The sequence below is a fragment of the Heteronotia binoei genome, chromosome 1 (genome assembly GCF_032191835.1).
Source record: "Heteronotia binoei isolate CCM8104 ecotype False Entrance Well chromosome 1, APGP_CSIRO_Hbin_v1, whole genome shotgun sequence".
Classification (NCBI taxonomy): domain Eukaryota; kingdom Metazoa; phylum Chordata; class Lepidosauria; order Squamata; family Gekkonidae; genus Heteronotia; species Heteronotia binoei.
The window spans coordinates 280,881,219-280,896,399 of NC_083223.1; the positions used below are offsets into that span (position 1 = coordinate 280,881,219).

At 51.9% G+C, this 15,181-nt stretch overlaps 1 protein-coding gene across 1 annotated transcript in view; it reads right to left on the minus strand.

Moving 5' to 3' along the window:
• PIP5K1A (phosphatidylinositol-4-phosphate 5-kinase type 1 alpha) overlaps positions 1-15,181 on the minus strand; it is a 107,553-nt gene that overhangs the window by 16,811 nt on the left and 75,561 nt on the right. Inside the window, exons 8-9 of the mRNA XM_060256337.1 lie at positions 9,793-9,998; positions 6,300-6,383 (exon numbers count right to left, since the gene is read on the minus strand). Coding sequence (XP_060112320.1) covers positions 6,300-6,383; positions 9,793-9,998 — 290 coding nt within the window. The remainder of the gene's footprint in view (positions 1-6,299; positions 6,384-9,792; positions 9,999-15,181) is intronic.

Here is a 15,181-nt window from a genome sequence, read left to right on the forward strand (position 1 = left end):
GATGGACCCTCCCTGTTCTGACCCAGCAGGGCTCTTCTGAGGTTCTTCTCTGGGGAAGGCCTCAGCCTCTCTGCCCTGTTGTTGGCCCTCCAGAGGAACTGGGTGGCCACTGTGTGAGACAGGAGGGTGAACTAGATGGACCCTCCCTGGTCTGACCCAGCAGGGCTCTTCTGATGTTCTTCTCCGGGGAAGGCCTCAGCCTCTCTGCCCTGTTGTTGGCCCTCCAGAGGAACTGGGTGGCCACTGTGTGAGACAGGAGGGTGGACTAGATGTACCCTCCCTGGTCTGACCCAGCAGGGCTCTTCTGAGGTTCTTCTCAGGGGAAGGCCTCGGCCTCTCTGCCCTGTTGTTGGCCCTCCAGAGGAACTGGTTGGCCTCTGTGTGAGACAGGAGGGCGGACTAGATGTACCCTCCCTGGTCTGACCCAGCAGGGCTCTTCTGAGGTTCTTCTCAGGGGAAGGCTGGCAAACATACCACTCTGGGGTGGGGCTGCCACCAAAAAGGCTCTTGCATGCCCTCCAGACAAGGTTCTCTTTAATGGTGGGACAATCAGGAGGGCCTTTCCCTGTGGTTTTAATTACAGCTTGTAGTCATTGCTGAACTCTCCCTAGGAGCTGAAATGTCTTAACCGAGGCTATCATTATTTGGGCCACATTATGAGAAAACAAAGAGTCCCTGGAAAAGACAACAATGGTAGAAGTCGAAGGCAGCAGGAGAAGAGGAAGACCTAACGTGAGGTAGATCGACTCAGCCGGGGAAGCTGAGGCCTTCATTCGGCAAGGCTTGAGCAAAGCTGTTAGTAAGAGGATATTCAGAAGGACGCTAATTCATACGATCACCAAAGATCAGAAGCAACCTGACACCAGTTAACACATACAAGCAGGGGTTGTTTTGTAGAATAATAGGTGGTGGAGCTCATTAGCATAACTCAATATACCGCCCCCCACCAGCCAACTGCAACCCGATACGAGAAAGGAGAGCCCCGGGTGAGCGAGGCCTGCTTGGGCTGACTAGAGATCCAGCCAGCCCAAGCAGGCCTCGCTAACCTGGGGCTCTCCTTGGCCACCTCCCCGCTCTCACAGTCAAAAGGCCAGCAAGGCACCTGCCGCCCAAAATCACATAAGAAGTGGAGAAAGCGTGAGGCGGGCTTCTCCAGGGGTGAATGAGGGCTACTGAGGGCGTGGCAAAGCCCCTGGGGGCTGGCTGGCTGCCCGCTCTCCTCATCCAGGGACTGCTATGCAGCTGCACCTCCTATTCATTTAATAAACCTATTCAATGGACAAGGTAGGTAGGTGGGGAGGAGGAGGGGGAACCCTCAGAAAGGTTCAGGAGCTGTGCTCCTGGGAGCTCCGGTTGAATTCAAGGCCTGCATACAACAATCATGCCTCGACATCTCTCCTCTCCCCATCTGACTGTCTCAGCTTAAGGGAATCTCTTCCCCTCTCTCTCGTAACTTGGAAAATACATTTCCATTTTTCCAAGGGGCACGGACCAGTTTTCTGCGACGTCTCGATTAAAGTTGATGAGAACTGCCAAAGGCTGGACCAGACAGCTGGCCCCCCAAGGCAGCCTGTCGCCTCCTCGGGGATCCAGAGAAAGAGAACCTGTTTGTCCAGTTCTGGGAACTGTCCAAAACGAAAACAACCAGTGAGCCAGAGTCAAACAGGATGCATGCCCTGACTCGGATGACCCAGATTAGCTCAATCTCATCGGATCTCAGAAGCTCAGCAGGGTCTGTCCTGGTTAACACTTGGATGGGAGACCAGCGAGAATTCCCGAGCTGCTGCGCAAAGGCAAGCACCTGTTCATCCCTGTGGGGATTTTTCATTTAAATCAGAGGTTGAGTGCACAAGACCCACACCGTGAGGACGTTTATAGAGCATAAGAACAGAACATAAGCCAAGTTGGATCAGGCCAATGGCTCCTCCAGTCCAACACTCTGTGTCACATAAGAACATAAGAGAAGCCCTGTTGGATCAGGCCAATGGCTCATCCAGTCCAACACTCTGTGTCACATAAGAGAAGCCATGTTGGATCAGGCCAATGGCCCATCCAGTCCAACACTCTGTGTCACATAAGAACATAAGAGAAGCCCTGTTGGATCAGGCCAATGGCCCATTCAGTCCAACACTCTGTGTCACATAAGAACAGAAGAGAAGCCATGTTGGATCAGGCCAGTGGCCCATCCAGTCCAACCCTCTGTGTCACACAGAGGCCAAAAAAAATTATACCCACACACACACACTGTGGCTAATAGCCACTGATGGACCTCTGCTCCATATTTTTATCTAACCCCCTCTTGAAGGTGGCTATGCTTGTAGCCGCCACCACCTCCTGTGGCAGTGAATTCCACGTTAATCACCCTTTGGGTGAAGAAGTACTTCCTTTTATCCGTTTTAACCTGTCTGCTCAGCAATTTCATCAAATGCCCATGTTCTTGTATTGTGAGAAAGGGAGAAAAGGACTTCTTTCTCTACTTTCTCCATTCCATGCATTATCTTGTAAACCTCTATCATGTCACCCCGAAGTTTCTCCAAGCTAAAGAGTCCCAAGCGTTTCAACCTTTCTTCATAGGGAAAGTGTTCCAGCCCTTTAATCATTCTAGTTGCCCTTCTCTGGACTTTCTCCAATGCTATAATATCCTTTTTGAGGTGCGGCGACCAGACCTGCAAACAGTACTCCAAATGAGACCGCACCATCGATTTATACAGGGGCATTATGATACTGGCTGATTTGTTTTCAATTCCCTTCCTAATAATTCCCAGCATGGCGTTGGCCTTTTTTATTGCAAACGCACACTGTCTTGACATTTTCAGTGAGTTATCTACCACTACCCCAAGATCCCCTCTTGAAGCTGGCTATGCTTGTAGCTACCGCCACCTGCTGTGGCAGTGAATTCCACATGTTAATCACCCTTTGGGTGAAGAAGTACTTCCTTTTATCCATTTTAACCTGACTGCTCAGCATTTCATTGAATGCCCACAAGTTCTTGTATTGTGAGAAAGGGAGAAAAGGACTTTTTTCTCTGTTTTCTCCATCCCATGCATAATCTTGTCAACCTCTCTCATGTCACCCCGCAGTCGACGTTTCTCCAAGCTAAAGAGCCCCAAGCGTTTTAACCTTTCTTCACAGGGAAAGTGTTCCAAGCCTTGAATTATTCTAGTTGCCCTTTTCTGCACTTTTTCCAAACATATACTTTACTGAAAAATAGGGAAGGGTAATAAAAGGAAAGGTCCCCTGTGCAATCACCAGTCGTTTCCAACTCTGGGGTGATGTCGCATCATGACATTTTCACAGAAGACTTTTTGTGAGGTGGTTTGCCATTGCCTTCCGCAGTCCTCTACGCTTCCCCTCCCAGCAAGCTGGGGACTCATTTTCCCGACCTCGGAAGGATGCAAGGCTGAGTCAACCTGCAGCTGGCTACCTGAACAGCTTCTGCTGGGATCAAACTCAGGTTGCGAGTATCACGTTCTCAGGGTGCAGGCAGGCAGGAGTTCAAAGCTAGTCTAAGGTCAAAGTCCAGGAAGTCAAGCAGGAGCCAAGTCACCAATGCAGAATCACAAACCGGAATCAGAAGTCAATGTCCAAAAGCCACAAAGTCAGGTGCCAAGGAAATCAAGCAGGTCAGGATCAGGAAGGAGCGTGGATGCAAGCCAGAGAACAGACTTGTTGCTTCCACAAAGTTACCAGGTGCTGGGCGGGAGCTATATGGGAGTCTCATTAGCCTGCTCCCTGGGTGGCAGTGACTCTGTTAGAACTCAGGGCTCAGAGATCTGAAGCATCGTCGTGCCTCATGTCTTCGCTCTGAAAGTTCTTTCCGGAGCCTGCTTCGAACTCTTGAGATGGGCGGAGAAGAGCTTGGAGGAAATTGATCTTCAACGGCTGACACTGGTGCCTGGAGAGTGATTGATGGGCCAGCTGCTGTTTGTTCAGCTGAGGAACTGGCAGGCAACTCTTCCAGGTCTGTTAACCCTTCCAGCTCCTCCTCGTCAGGGCTCATGACACTGAGCAGAGCTCGGACTGCAGTACTGCAGCTTTACCACTCTGCGCCACGGGGTTCCTTAAAGGTAGGCCTCTGTGCAAGCACCAGTCATATCCATCTCTGGGGTGACTTTTTTTACAGGGTGGTTTGCCCTTGCCTTCCCCAGTCATCTACATTTCCCCCCCAGCAAGCTGGGGACTCCTTTTACCAACCTCAGAAGGATGGAAGGCTGAGTCAACCTGGAGCCAGCTACCTGAACCCAGCTTCTGCCGGGATTGAACTCAGGTCGTGAGCAGAGCTTGGACTGTAGCTTTATCGCTCTGCGCCACAGGGCTGCTAGGAACGGTATTTTAGATGACAATAAAAGTGAAAAAATACATGCAAGACGCTAAACTGTGTCCTAACACCTACATGGTTACGATCCTTCTCCTTCTTGCCCCAAAACAAAGACCAGAACATCAGCGATAAAGCTTGCACAGAAGATCAAAGCAATTCAACAAACAAGATGCTCACCGACCAATAGAAAAGGTTGCAGGTCACTTAATTAGAATACTCGACTCGCACTAAACTTCCAGCATTGACTGGCCTAGACAATGTTCACTTCCTACTAACTGCAACATTTACCTCCATAATGACTGAAATGTAAGCCGCTTGTATTTGCCAACTGTCATAGAATCCTAGAGTGGGAAGGGACCTCCGGGGTCATCTAGTCCAACCCGCTGCACAATGCAGGAAGCTCACAAACACCTCCCCCTCAATTCACAGGATCCTCATTGCTGTCAGATGGCCATCTAGCCTCTGTTGAAAAACCTCCAAGTAAAGAGAGCTCACCACCTCCCGAGGAAGCCTGTTCCACTGAGGAACCGCTCTTAACAGTCATAGAATCCTAGAGTGGGAAGGGACCTCCGGGGTCATCTAGTCCAACCCGCTGCACAATGCAGGAAGCTCACAAACACCTCCCCCTCAATTCACAGGATCCTCATTGCTGTCAGATGGCCATCTAGCCTCTGTTGAAAAACCTCCAAGTAAAGAGAGCTCACCACCTCCCGAGGAAGCCTGTTCCACTGAGGAATCGCTCTTAACAGTCATAGAATCATAGAAATGGAAGAGACCTCCAGGGTCATCTAGTCCAACCCCTGCACAATGCAGGAAACTCACAAATACTTTCCCCTAAATTCACAGGATCTTCATTGCTGTCAGATGGCCATCTAGCCTCTGTTGAAAAACCTCCAAGGAAGGAGAATCCACCTCCTCCCGAGGAAGCCTGTGGAAACTTACAATCATAGAATCCTAGAGCTGGAAGGGACCTCCAGGGTCATCTAGTCCAACCCCCTGCACAAGGCAGAAAATTCACAAACACCTCCCCCTAAATTCACAGGATCTTCATTGCTGTCAGGTGGCCATCCAGCCTCTGTTGAAAAACCTCCAAGGAAGGAGAGCCCACCACCTCCCAAGGAGGAGGAACCGCTCTAACGGTCAGGAAGTCCTTCCTCATGTTGAGCCGGGAACAATTCTGCTTTAATTTCAACCCGTTGGTTCTGCTCCTACCTTCTGGGGCCGCAGAAAAAAATCCCGCACCATCCTCTATAGCCATGTTGGATCAGACCAGAAGCCCATCCAGTCCACTTTATACCACACAGTGGCCAAAACCCAGAAGTCATCAGGAGGTCCACCAGCGGGGCCAGGACTCCAGAAGCCTCCCCCACTGCGCCCGCCCCAAGTACTAAGAAGACAGAACATCACTGCCCCAGACATAAGAGAAGCCATGTTGGATCAGGCCAATGGCCCATCCAGTCCAACACACTGTGTCACACAGTGGCCCAAACCCAGGTGCCATCAGGAGGCCCACCCAGCTGGGCCAGAACTCCAGAAGCCCTCCCACTGTTGCCCCCCAAGCACCAAGAAAACAGAGCATCTTTACCCCAGAGCACTCTATTCCAGGGGTGGCCAACGGTAGCTCTCCAGATGGTTTTTTTGCCTACAACTCCCATCAGCCCCAGTCATTGGCCATGCTGGCTGGGGCTGATGGGAGTTGTAGGCGAAAAAAAAACATCTGGAGAGCTACCGTTGGCCACCCCTGCTGTACAGGACAGCCCTTCAAGGACTTGAAGATGGTGATCCGATCACCTCTTCCCTTAGAAACCCTTGAAAACCCAGCGAGGTTACTGCGTGTTGGCTGTGACTCAGGAAGTGTGGGGCAGTCGCGCTCAGGAAGCATGGGGCAGGCGTCTCAGGGCCGAACGCCTGCCCAAGAGGCACGTGGGGTCCCCCATGCCCGCAACTAGCCCCGGGGGGGAAGTGGGAGATCAAACCTTACCTGTAGGATTGCAATACGTCTATGATTCCAATGTACAAGAGCAGCCTTTCTCCCTTGGAGTTTCGAGACGGGATCCCTCCCATTCTAGAAGGGGGGAAAGAGACAGATAAGGACAGGTGAGTCGACAGGCCAAGCTGGAAAGCCCAGAGGCGTTTCCCGCTCGTTAGAAAGCAGTCACACGTGGGCCGAACGCCAGCAGCCGGGCTTGTCAGCCTCCGGAATGCGTGGCAGAACATATCGCGAAACAACAGCCAAGCGGGCAGCTGGTGCCACGGTTTTAGAAAGCCATGCCATGTTGGTTACAGGCAGCCCCAAAGCTTAGGGAAAGGACTTCAGCAGCGTACGACGCTCTGCAGTTTGCCCTCCGAAACTGCTGTTTTCTCCAGGGGGAACTGATCTCTGTGGCTGGGCAACCAGCTGTAACTGCGATTGCAATGAAAAAGGCCAACGCCATGCTGCCAATTACTAGGAAGGGAATTGAAAACAAATCAGCCAGTATCATAATGCCCCTGTCTAAATCAATGGTGCGGTCTCATTTGGAGTACTGTGTGCAGTTCTGGTCATCGCACCTCAAAAAGGATATTATAGCATTGGAGAAAGTCCAGAAAAGGGCAACTAGAATGATTAAAGGGCTGGAACACTGTCCCTATGAAGAAAGGTTAAAACACTTGGGGCTCTTTAGCTTGGAAAAACGTTGACTGCGGGGTGACATGATAGAGGTTTACAAGATTATGCATGGGATGCAGAGGGTAGCGAGAGAAGTCCTTTTCTCACAATACCAGAACTCGTGGGCATTCAATGAAATTGCTGAGCAGTCGAGTTAGAATGGATAAAAGGAAGTCCTTCTCTGAATCAAAGTCTCAGAGTGGCTCACAAGATAGCCAGTTTGGTGTAGTGGTTATCTGGGAGAATCGGGTTCGATTCCCCACTCCTCCACTTGCACCTGCTAGCATGGCCTTGTGCAGTCATCACTCTCGCAGTTGTCCTTGAAAGGGAAGTTTCTGTCAGTGCCCTTTCAGCCCCACCCACCTCACAGGGTGTCTGTTGTGGGGGGAGAAGATAAAGGAGAGTGTAAGCCGCACTGAGTCTCTGATTCAGAGAGAAGGGTGGGGTATAAATCTGCAATTCTTCTTCTTTACGTTCCTCCCCCAACACAGACACCCTGTGAGGTGGATGGAGCTGAAAGAGGACATAAGAACATAAGAGAAGTCATGTTGGATCAGGCCAATGGCCCATCCAGTCCATTTGCTACCTTCCAGTCCTCAGGAAGAGGCAGATTTCAAGGAAAGATTACATATTTTTGTCAGGAGATCCACAAGTTCATTTTTGAGTTCTTTCAGAACTTTCACAGAAGCTGCCCTTTGCTCTCTCAGAAGTTTGATTCCCCACTCCTCCACTTGCAGCTGCTGGAATGGCCTTGGGTCAGCCACAGCTCTTGCAGGAGTTGTCCTTGAAAGGGCAGCTGCTATAAGAGCTCTCTTGGCCCCTCCTACCTCACAGGATGTCTGTCATGGAGGGGGGGGAGGAGGTAAAGGAGACTGTGACCGCTCTGAGGTTCAGAGTATAGAGTGGGATATAAATCCAGTATCATCTTCTTCTTTCAAGGACAACCTCTGCCAGAGCTCTGGCTGACCCAAGGCCATTCCAGCAGCTGCAATGTGGAGAAGTGGGGAATCCAACCCAGTTCTCCCAGATAAGAGTCCGCACTCTTCACCACTACACCCAACTGGCTCTCTAAGAGGCGTCTACCCCCCCCCCCAAAAAAGATAATGAAATCCATGGAATACCATTTATTAGGATGAACCAAACTGACACTAAAAAAGCTGGGGTGGGGCAACTTTAGCTGAGCTTAAAGCTTGAACAGAGAAAGCCCCGCAAACTGAAGAGGCAATTCACAGGGTTCGGTGTACAGATCCTCCAGAAGCTGCCGTATACAGAATCGGATTGTAGTTCCACCACGGTCAGTATTGGCTACTTGGGCCAGCAGCAGCTCTCTTTGGCCCTGGGTAGAGAGGCCTTTCCCATCACCTCCTGCCTGGTCCTTTTAACTGGAGATGCCGGGGATTGAACCTGGGACCTTCCGCATGCCAAGCAGAGGCTCTTCCACTGAGCCACTGAGGTTCTTTCCCATCACCTCCTGCCTGGTCCTTTTAACTGGAGATGCCGGGGATTGAACCTGGGACCTTCTGCATGCCAAGCAGAGGCTCTTCCACTGAGCTATGGCCCCTCTCCATGGCTCTCCAGGGTCTCAGGTTGAGGTCTTTCCCATCACCTCCTGCCTGGTTTTTTGAAACTGGAGATGGCTGGAATTGAACCTGGGACCTTCTACATCAGCGGTCCTCAAATTTTTTGGCACCAAAGACCAGTTTTGTGGAAGACAATCTTTCCACAGACGGGGTAGGGGGTGCATGTGGTGGTGGTGGAACGGTTTCTGGATGATACAATTCTACACTTTATTTTTATTAGTTTGGTGTGGTGGTTAAGTGCGCGGACTCTTATCTCGGAGAACTGGGTTTGATTCCCCCACTCCTCCACTTGCAGCTGCTGGAATGGTCTTGGGTCAGCCATAGCTCTGGCAGAGGTTGTCCTTGAAAGGGCAGCTGCTGGGAGAGCCCTCTCAGCCCCACCTGCCTCACAGGGTGTCTGTTGAGAGGGGAGAAGATTGTAAGCCACTTTGAGTCTCTGATTTAGAGAGAAGGGCGGAGTATAAATCTGTAGTCGTCGTCTCCTTCTCATCTGGGAGAACCGGGTTTGGTTCCCCCACTCCTCCACTTGCAGCTGCTGGAATGGCCTTGGGTCAGTCATAGCTCTGGCAGAGGCTGTCCTTGAAAGGGCTTCTGTCAGAGCTCTCTCAGCTCCACCCACCGCACAGGGCGTCTGTTGTGGGGGAGAAAGGAAAAGGAGATTGTGAGTGGCTCTGAGCGTCCTTGAAAGGGCAGCTTCTGGGAGAGCTCTCTCAGCCCCACCCACCTCACAGGGTGTCTGTTATGGGGGAGGAAGGGAAAGGAGATTGTGAGTGGCTCTGAGTGTCCTTGAAAGGGCAGCTTCTGGGAGAGCATTCTCAGCCCCACCCACCTCACAGGGTGTCCTTTGTGGAGAAAGAAGGAAAAGGAGGTTGTGAGCCACTCTGAGCCGCTGAAATTTGGAGTGGAGGGCAGGATATAAATCCAATGTCTTCTTCTTATTACTATTATTATCACTACATTGTAATATATAACGAAATAATTATATAACTCACGGCCCGGCTGTTAACAGGCCATGGACCTGGACCGGTCCACGGCCCGGGGGTTGGGGACCCCTGTTCTACATGCAAGGTGATCGGAAAAACCTCCGTCTGAGATCCCCGGAGAGCTGCTCCCTGTCCTTGAGGGACCGAGGGTCTGATTCAGTATAAGACCCCCGGATCGGCTTCAACGTTCGAGTGGGGCGATGTTCACGCTTCCCTTTGGTGTCCGCCCCCCTCCCCCGCCCTCCGAAGCCGCCACAGACGTACTGGTCATCAGTCTCGACGGTGCCGCCTCTTCGCGCCTCCCCTTGGATTGATTCCATGGCCGTGGAGTACAGAGCCTTCTGTGCCGCCGGCCGCCGTGTGTCCGCCTGGGAGGACCCGTCCACGACCGCCCGCTCTCGCTGAGCTTGATCGAGGTTGTGGACGGCCACGAGTAAACTGTAGTCCATGATTTTGAAACTCTGCAAAACCTGGGTGGGGAGACACAGTTCAGCCAAACAGTGCCGGATGGAACGCTGCGGAGGCCCCTAAGGCTGTCGAAATCCTGAAGGCCCCCTTGCAAATTATCTCGGCGTCTGCGTACCTGCCCCACCACCTATGGCCCATGCTGCGGCCTGCAGAGAGGTCAAAAAAGGATATTCTGGCATTGGGAAAAGTGCAGAAAAGGACAACTAGAATGATTCAAGGTTTGGAACACTTTCCCTTGGAAGAAAGGTTAAAACGCTTGGGCCTCTTTAGCTTGGAGAAACGTCGACTGCGGGGTGACAGGAGAGAGGTCGACAAGATTATGCACGGGATGGAGAAAGTAGAGAAAGAAGTACTTTCCTCCCCTTCTCACAATACTAGAATTCGTGGACACTCAATGAAACTGCTGAGCAGTCAGGTTAAAGCGGATAAAAGGAAGTCCTTCTTCACCCAAAGGGTGATTAACATGTGGAATTCACTGCCACAGGAGGTGGTAGCGGCTACAAGCATAGCCGGCTTCAAGAGGGGGTTAGATAAAAATATGGAGCAGAGGTCCATCAGTGGCTACTAGCTACAGTATGTATGTGTGTGTGTATATACACACACACGTATTGGCCACTGTGTGACACAGAGTATTGGACTGGATGGGCCACTGGCCTGGCCCAACATGGCTTCTCTCATGTTCTTATGTGACACAGAGTGTTGGACTGGATGGGCCATTGGCCTGATCCAACATGGCTTCTCTCATGTTCTTATGTGACACAGAGTGTTGGACTGGATGGGCCACTGGCATGACCCAACATGGCTTCTCTCATGTTCTTATGTGACACAGAGTGTTGGACTGGAGGGGCCACTGGTCTGATCCAACATGGCTTCTCTTATGCTCTTATGTGACACAGAGTGTTGGACTGGAGGGGCCATTGGCCTGATCCAACATGGCTTCTCTTATGTTCTTCGGCGACACAGAGTGTTGGACTGGAGGGGCCATTGGCCTGACCCAACATGGCTTCTCTTATGGTCTTATGTGACACAGAGTGTTGGACTGGAGGGGCCATTGGCCTGATCCAACATGGCTTCTCTTATGTTCTTATGTGACACAGAGTGTTGGACTGGAGGGGCCACTGGCCTGACCCAACATGGCTTCTCTTATGTTCTTATGTGACACAGAGTGTTGGACTGGAGGGGCCATTGGCCTGACCCAACATGGCTTCTCTTATGTTCTTATGTGACACAGAGTGTTGGACTGGAGGGGCCACTGGCCTGATCCAACATGGCTTCTCTTCTGTTCTTATGTGACACAGAGTGTTGGACTGGAGGGGCCATTGGCCTGACCCAACATGGCTTCTCTTATGGTCTTATGTGACACAGAGTGTTGGACTGGAGGGGCCATTGGCCTGATCCAACAGGGCTTCTTTTATGTTCTTATGTGACACAGAGTGTTGGACTGGAGGGGCCACTGGCCTGATCCAACATGGCTTCTCTTATGTTCTTAACTTGGTGACCATGCCAGCAGCAGCTGCACCAGGCAAAACGGACAAAGAGCAGTTCAGTTACCGGCTGCGTGTGCAGGCTGGGAGTGTTGCCGGGGGGGGGGGGGAGCTTGTCCAGGGCCCTGAAATACGTGGGGGCCCATAGGGTACTGCCTACTTGGCCTAACTGTTAATCCGGAATGCAGCCAACAAATTCCAAAGCCATGCAGCCCCCCCGCCCCCGAAAAGAAAGGAAAACAATCAACCTCAGATTGCATTGTGCGTTCCTAGCAAAAACCCATATACGGTTTTGGTTTTGCAAACCTACCACGTCCCAAGGGATTTCCGATGTTTTCCCATCCAAAGTATAGTGTGTATTTATTTTGCATCACACCCTAACCTTTAAGCATTCAGGGCAACTAAGTAAGCAGACGGATTTTTTTTGTTTCGCAAACAAATATATCAGTGGGGGGGGGGGGGGGAGGTGGAGAAGAAGGCTCAAGTCCACAAGGGATTGTGCTGGAAAGAAAAACATGCCCGACTCCACTTAAAAGTAATGCTGGTGAAAGAGAAGGCAATGGGAGTTTCAACTAGAAGGATCGTTTCCAGAGCCAGTTTGGTGTAGTGGTGAAGTGTGCAGCTCTCTTATCTGGGAGAACTAGGCTTGATTCCCCACTCCTCCACTTGCACCTGCTGGAATGGCCTTGGGTCAGCCAGAGCTCTCTTATCTGGGAGAACCGGGTTTGATTCCCCACTCCTCCACTTGCAGCTGCTGGAATGGCCTTGGGTCAGCCGGAGCTCTCTTATCTGGGAGAACGGGGTTTGATTCCCCACTCCCCCACTTGTACCTGCTGGAATGGCCTTGGGTCAGCCAGAGCTCTCTTGTCTGGGAGAACCGGGTTTGATTCCCCACTCCCCCACTTGCACCTGCTGGAATGGCCTTGGGTCAGCCAGAGCTCTCTTGTCTGGGAGAACCGGGTTTGATTCCCCACTCCCCCACTTGCACCTGCTGGAATGGCCTTGGGTCAGCCAGAGCTCTCTTGTCTGGGAGAACCGGGTTTGATTCCCCACTCCCCAACTTGTACCTGCTGGAATGGCCTTGGGTCAGCCAGAGCTCTCTTGTCTGGGAGAACCGGGTTTGATTCCCCACTCCCCCACTTGTACCTGCTGGAATGGCCTTGGGTCAGCCAGAGCTCTCTTATCTGGGAGAACCGGGCTTGATTCCCCACTCCTCCACTTGCAGCTGCTGGAATGGCCTTGGGTCAGCCAGAGCTCTCTTATCTGGGAGAACGGGTTTGATTCCCCACTTCTCCCCTTGCAGCTGCTGGGATGGCCTTGGGTCAGCCAGAGCTCTCTTATCTGGAAGAACCGGGCTTGATTCCCCACTCCTCCACTTGCACCTGCTCGGATGGCCTTGGGTCAGCCAGAGGTCTCTTCTCTGGGAGAACCGGGTTTGATTCCCCACTCCCCCACTTGTACCTGCTGGAATGGCCTTGGGTCAGCCAGAGCTCTCTTATCTGGGAGAACCGGGTTTGATTCCCCACTCCTCCACTTGCAGCTGCTGGGATGGCCTTGGGTCAGCCAGAGCTCTCTTATCTGGGAGAACCGGGCTTGATTCCCCACTCCTCCACTTGCAGCTGCTGGGATGGCCTTGGGTCAGCCAGAGCTCTCTTATCTGGGAGAACCGGGCTTGATTCCCCACTCCTCCACTTGCAGCTGCTGGGATGGCCTTGGGTCAGCCATAGCTCTCTTATCTGGGAGAACGGGGTTTGATTCCCCACTCCTCCACTTGCAGCTGCTGGAATGGCCTTGGGTCAGCCAGAGCTCTCTTATCTGGGAGTACCGGGTTTGATTCCCACTCCTCCACTTGCAGCTGCTGGGATGCCTTGGGTCAGCCAGAGCTCTCTTATCTGGAGTACGGGGTTTGATTCCCACTCCTCCACTTGCACCTGCTGGAATGGCCTTGGGTCAGCATAGCTCTCTTATCTGAGAGAACCGGGTTTGATTCTCCACTCCTCCACTTGCAGCTGCTGGGATGGTCTTGGGTTAGCTATTGCTCTCGCAGAGTTGTCCTTAAAAGGGCAGCTGCTGTGAGAACCCTCTCAGCCCACCCACATCATAGAGTGTCTGTTGTGGGGGAAAAGATATAGGAGATTGTGAACCGCTCTGAGACGCTGATTCAAAGAGAAGGGCGGGGTATAAATCTGCAGTTTTCTTCTTCTTATGTGGGAGAACCGGCTTTGATTCCCCACTCCTTCACTTGCAGCTGCTGGAATGCCTTGGGTTAGCCATAGCTCTCTATCTGGGAGAACCGGTTGGATTCCCCACTCCTCCACTTGCAGCTGCTGGAATGGCCTGGGGTCTATCAGAGCTCCCTCAGCCCCATCCACCTCACAGGGTGTCTGTTGTTGGGGGAGAAGATATAGGAGATTGTAAGCCGCTCCGAGTCTCTGTCCTTGAAAGGGCAGCTGCTGTGAGAGCCCTCTCAGCCCCACCCCACCTCACAGGGTGTCTGTTGTGGGGGGAGAAGATATAGGAGATTGTAAGCCACTCTGATACTCTGTCCTTGAAAGGGCAGCTGCTGTGAGAACCCTCTCAACCCCACCCACCTCATAGAGTGTCTGTTGTGGGGGAAAAGATGTAAGCCGCTCTGAGACTCTGATTCAGAGAGAAGGACGGGGTATAAATCTGCAGTTCTTCTTCTTCCTTCTCTGTCCCTGTGTGCCAGTTGTGGTCATCAGGCAGCCCTCTGCTGGCTTCCCACCACTTCAGCGGTCTGTCTGGCATAAACCAGAGACAGGGCCTTTTCCATGGTGGCTCTGTGGAATGGGCTCCCTGATGACGGGGAAGATCTTCAGCAGGCCCACGAGGCTTTTGCCTGGGCTTTCGAGGGAGTTTGAACCGGCAGGGCATTTTTGTTATGCGAGGGAGAGAAACTAAAGGGGTTTGATATTTTACTTTTGGTTTTCGCTGGGGATATTTTAACTATTCTATTTGATTTTGTATTTGTGTGTATGTGCGTGCTGGCATGCCTGGAAGTCATGGTTGATTTCTGGCGACTCCGCCCCCCCCCCTCCCCCAGTGCTGGGGTGTCGAACTTATTCGTTATGCGGGCTGGATCTGATAGAAATGAGACCTTGATGGGCCAAGCCGTATTGGGTTGGGCTGGGACCTATTGGAAGATTAGGTAGCAGTGATAGAAACGTTTTAAAGCACACAGAAAAGACGACGAAACATTTTTTTAAAAAACTTATAACAAAACATGCTTAAAACATTAGCACTCGTTGGTCCTAAAGGTGCTTTCTTTGTATTTCTCCCATGGGATCCAGGGAACCGGCAAAGGATGCTCTGGCTCTTTCCTTTCTTCCCCAGGGGACTGGAGGGGGGAAGAGCCTTAGCCAATGGAGAAAATAGAGAAGACGACGACGAAATTGGATTTATATTCTGCCCTCCACTCAAGAGTCTAAGAGCGGCTCACAATCTCCTTTCCCTTCCTCCCCCACAACAGACACCCTGTGAGATAGATGAAGATATTGGATTTATATCCCACCCTCCACTCCGAAGAGTCTCAGAGCGGCTCACAATCTCCTTTATCTCCCTCCCCCACAACAGACACCTGTGAGGTGGGTGGGGCTGAGAGGGCTCTCCCAGCTGCCCTTTCAAGGACAACCTCTGCCAGAGCTATGGCTAACCAATCTCCTTTACCTTCCCCCCCCCAC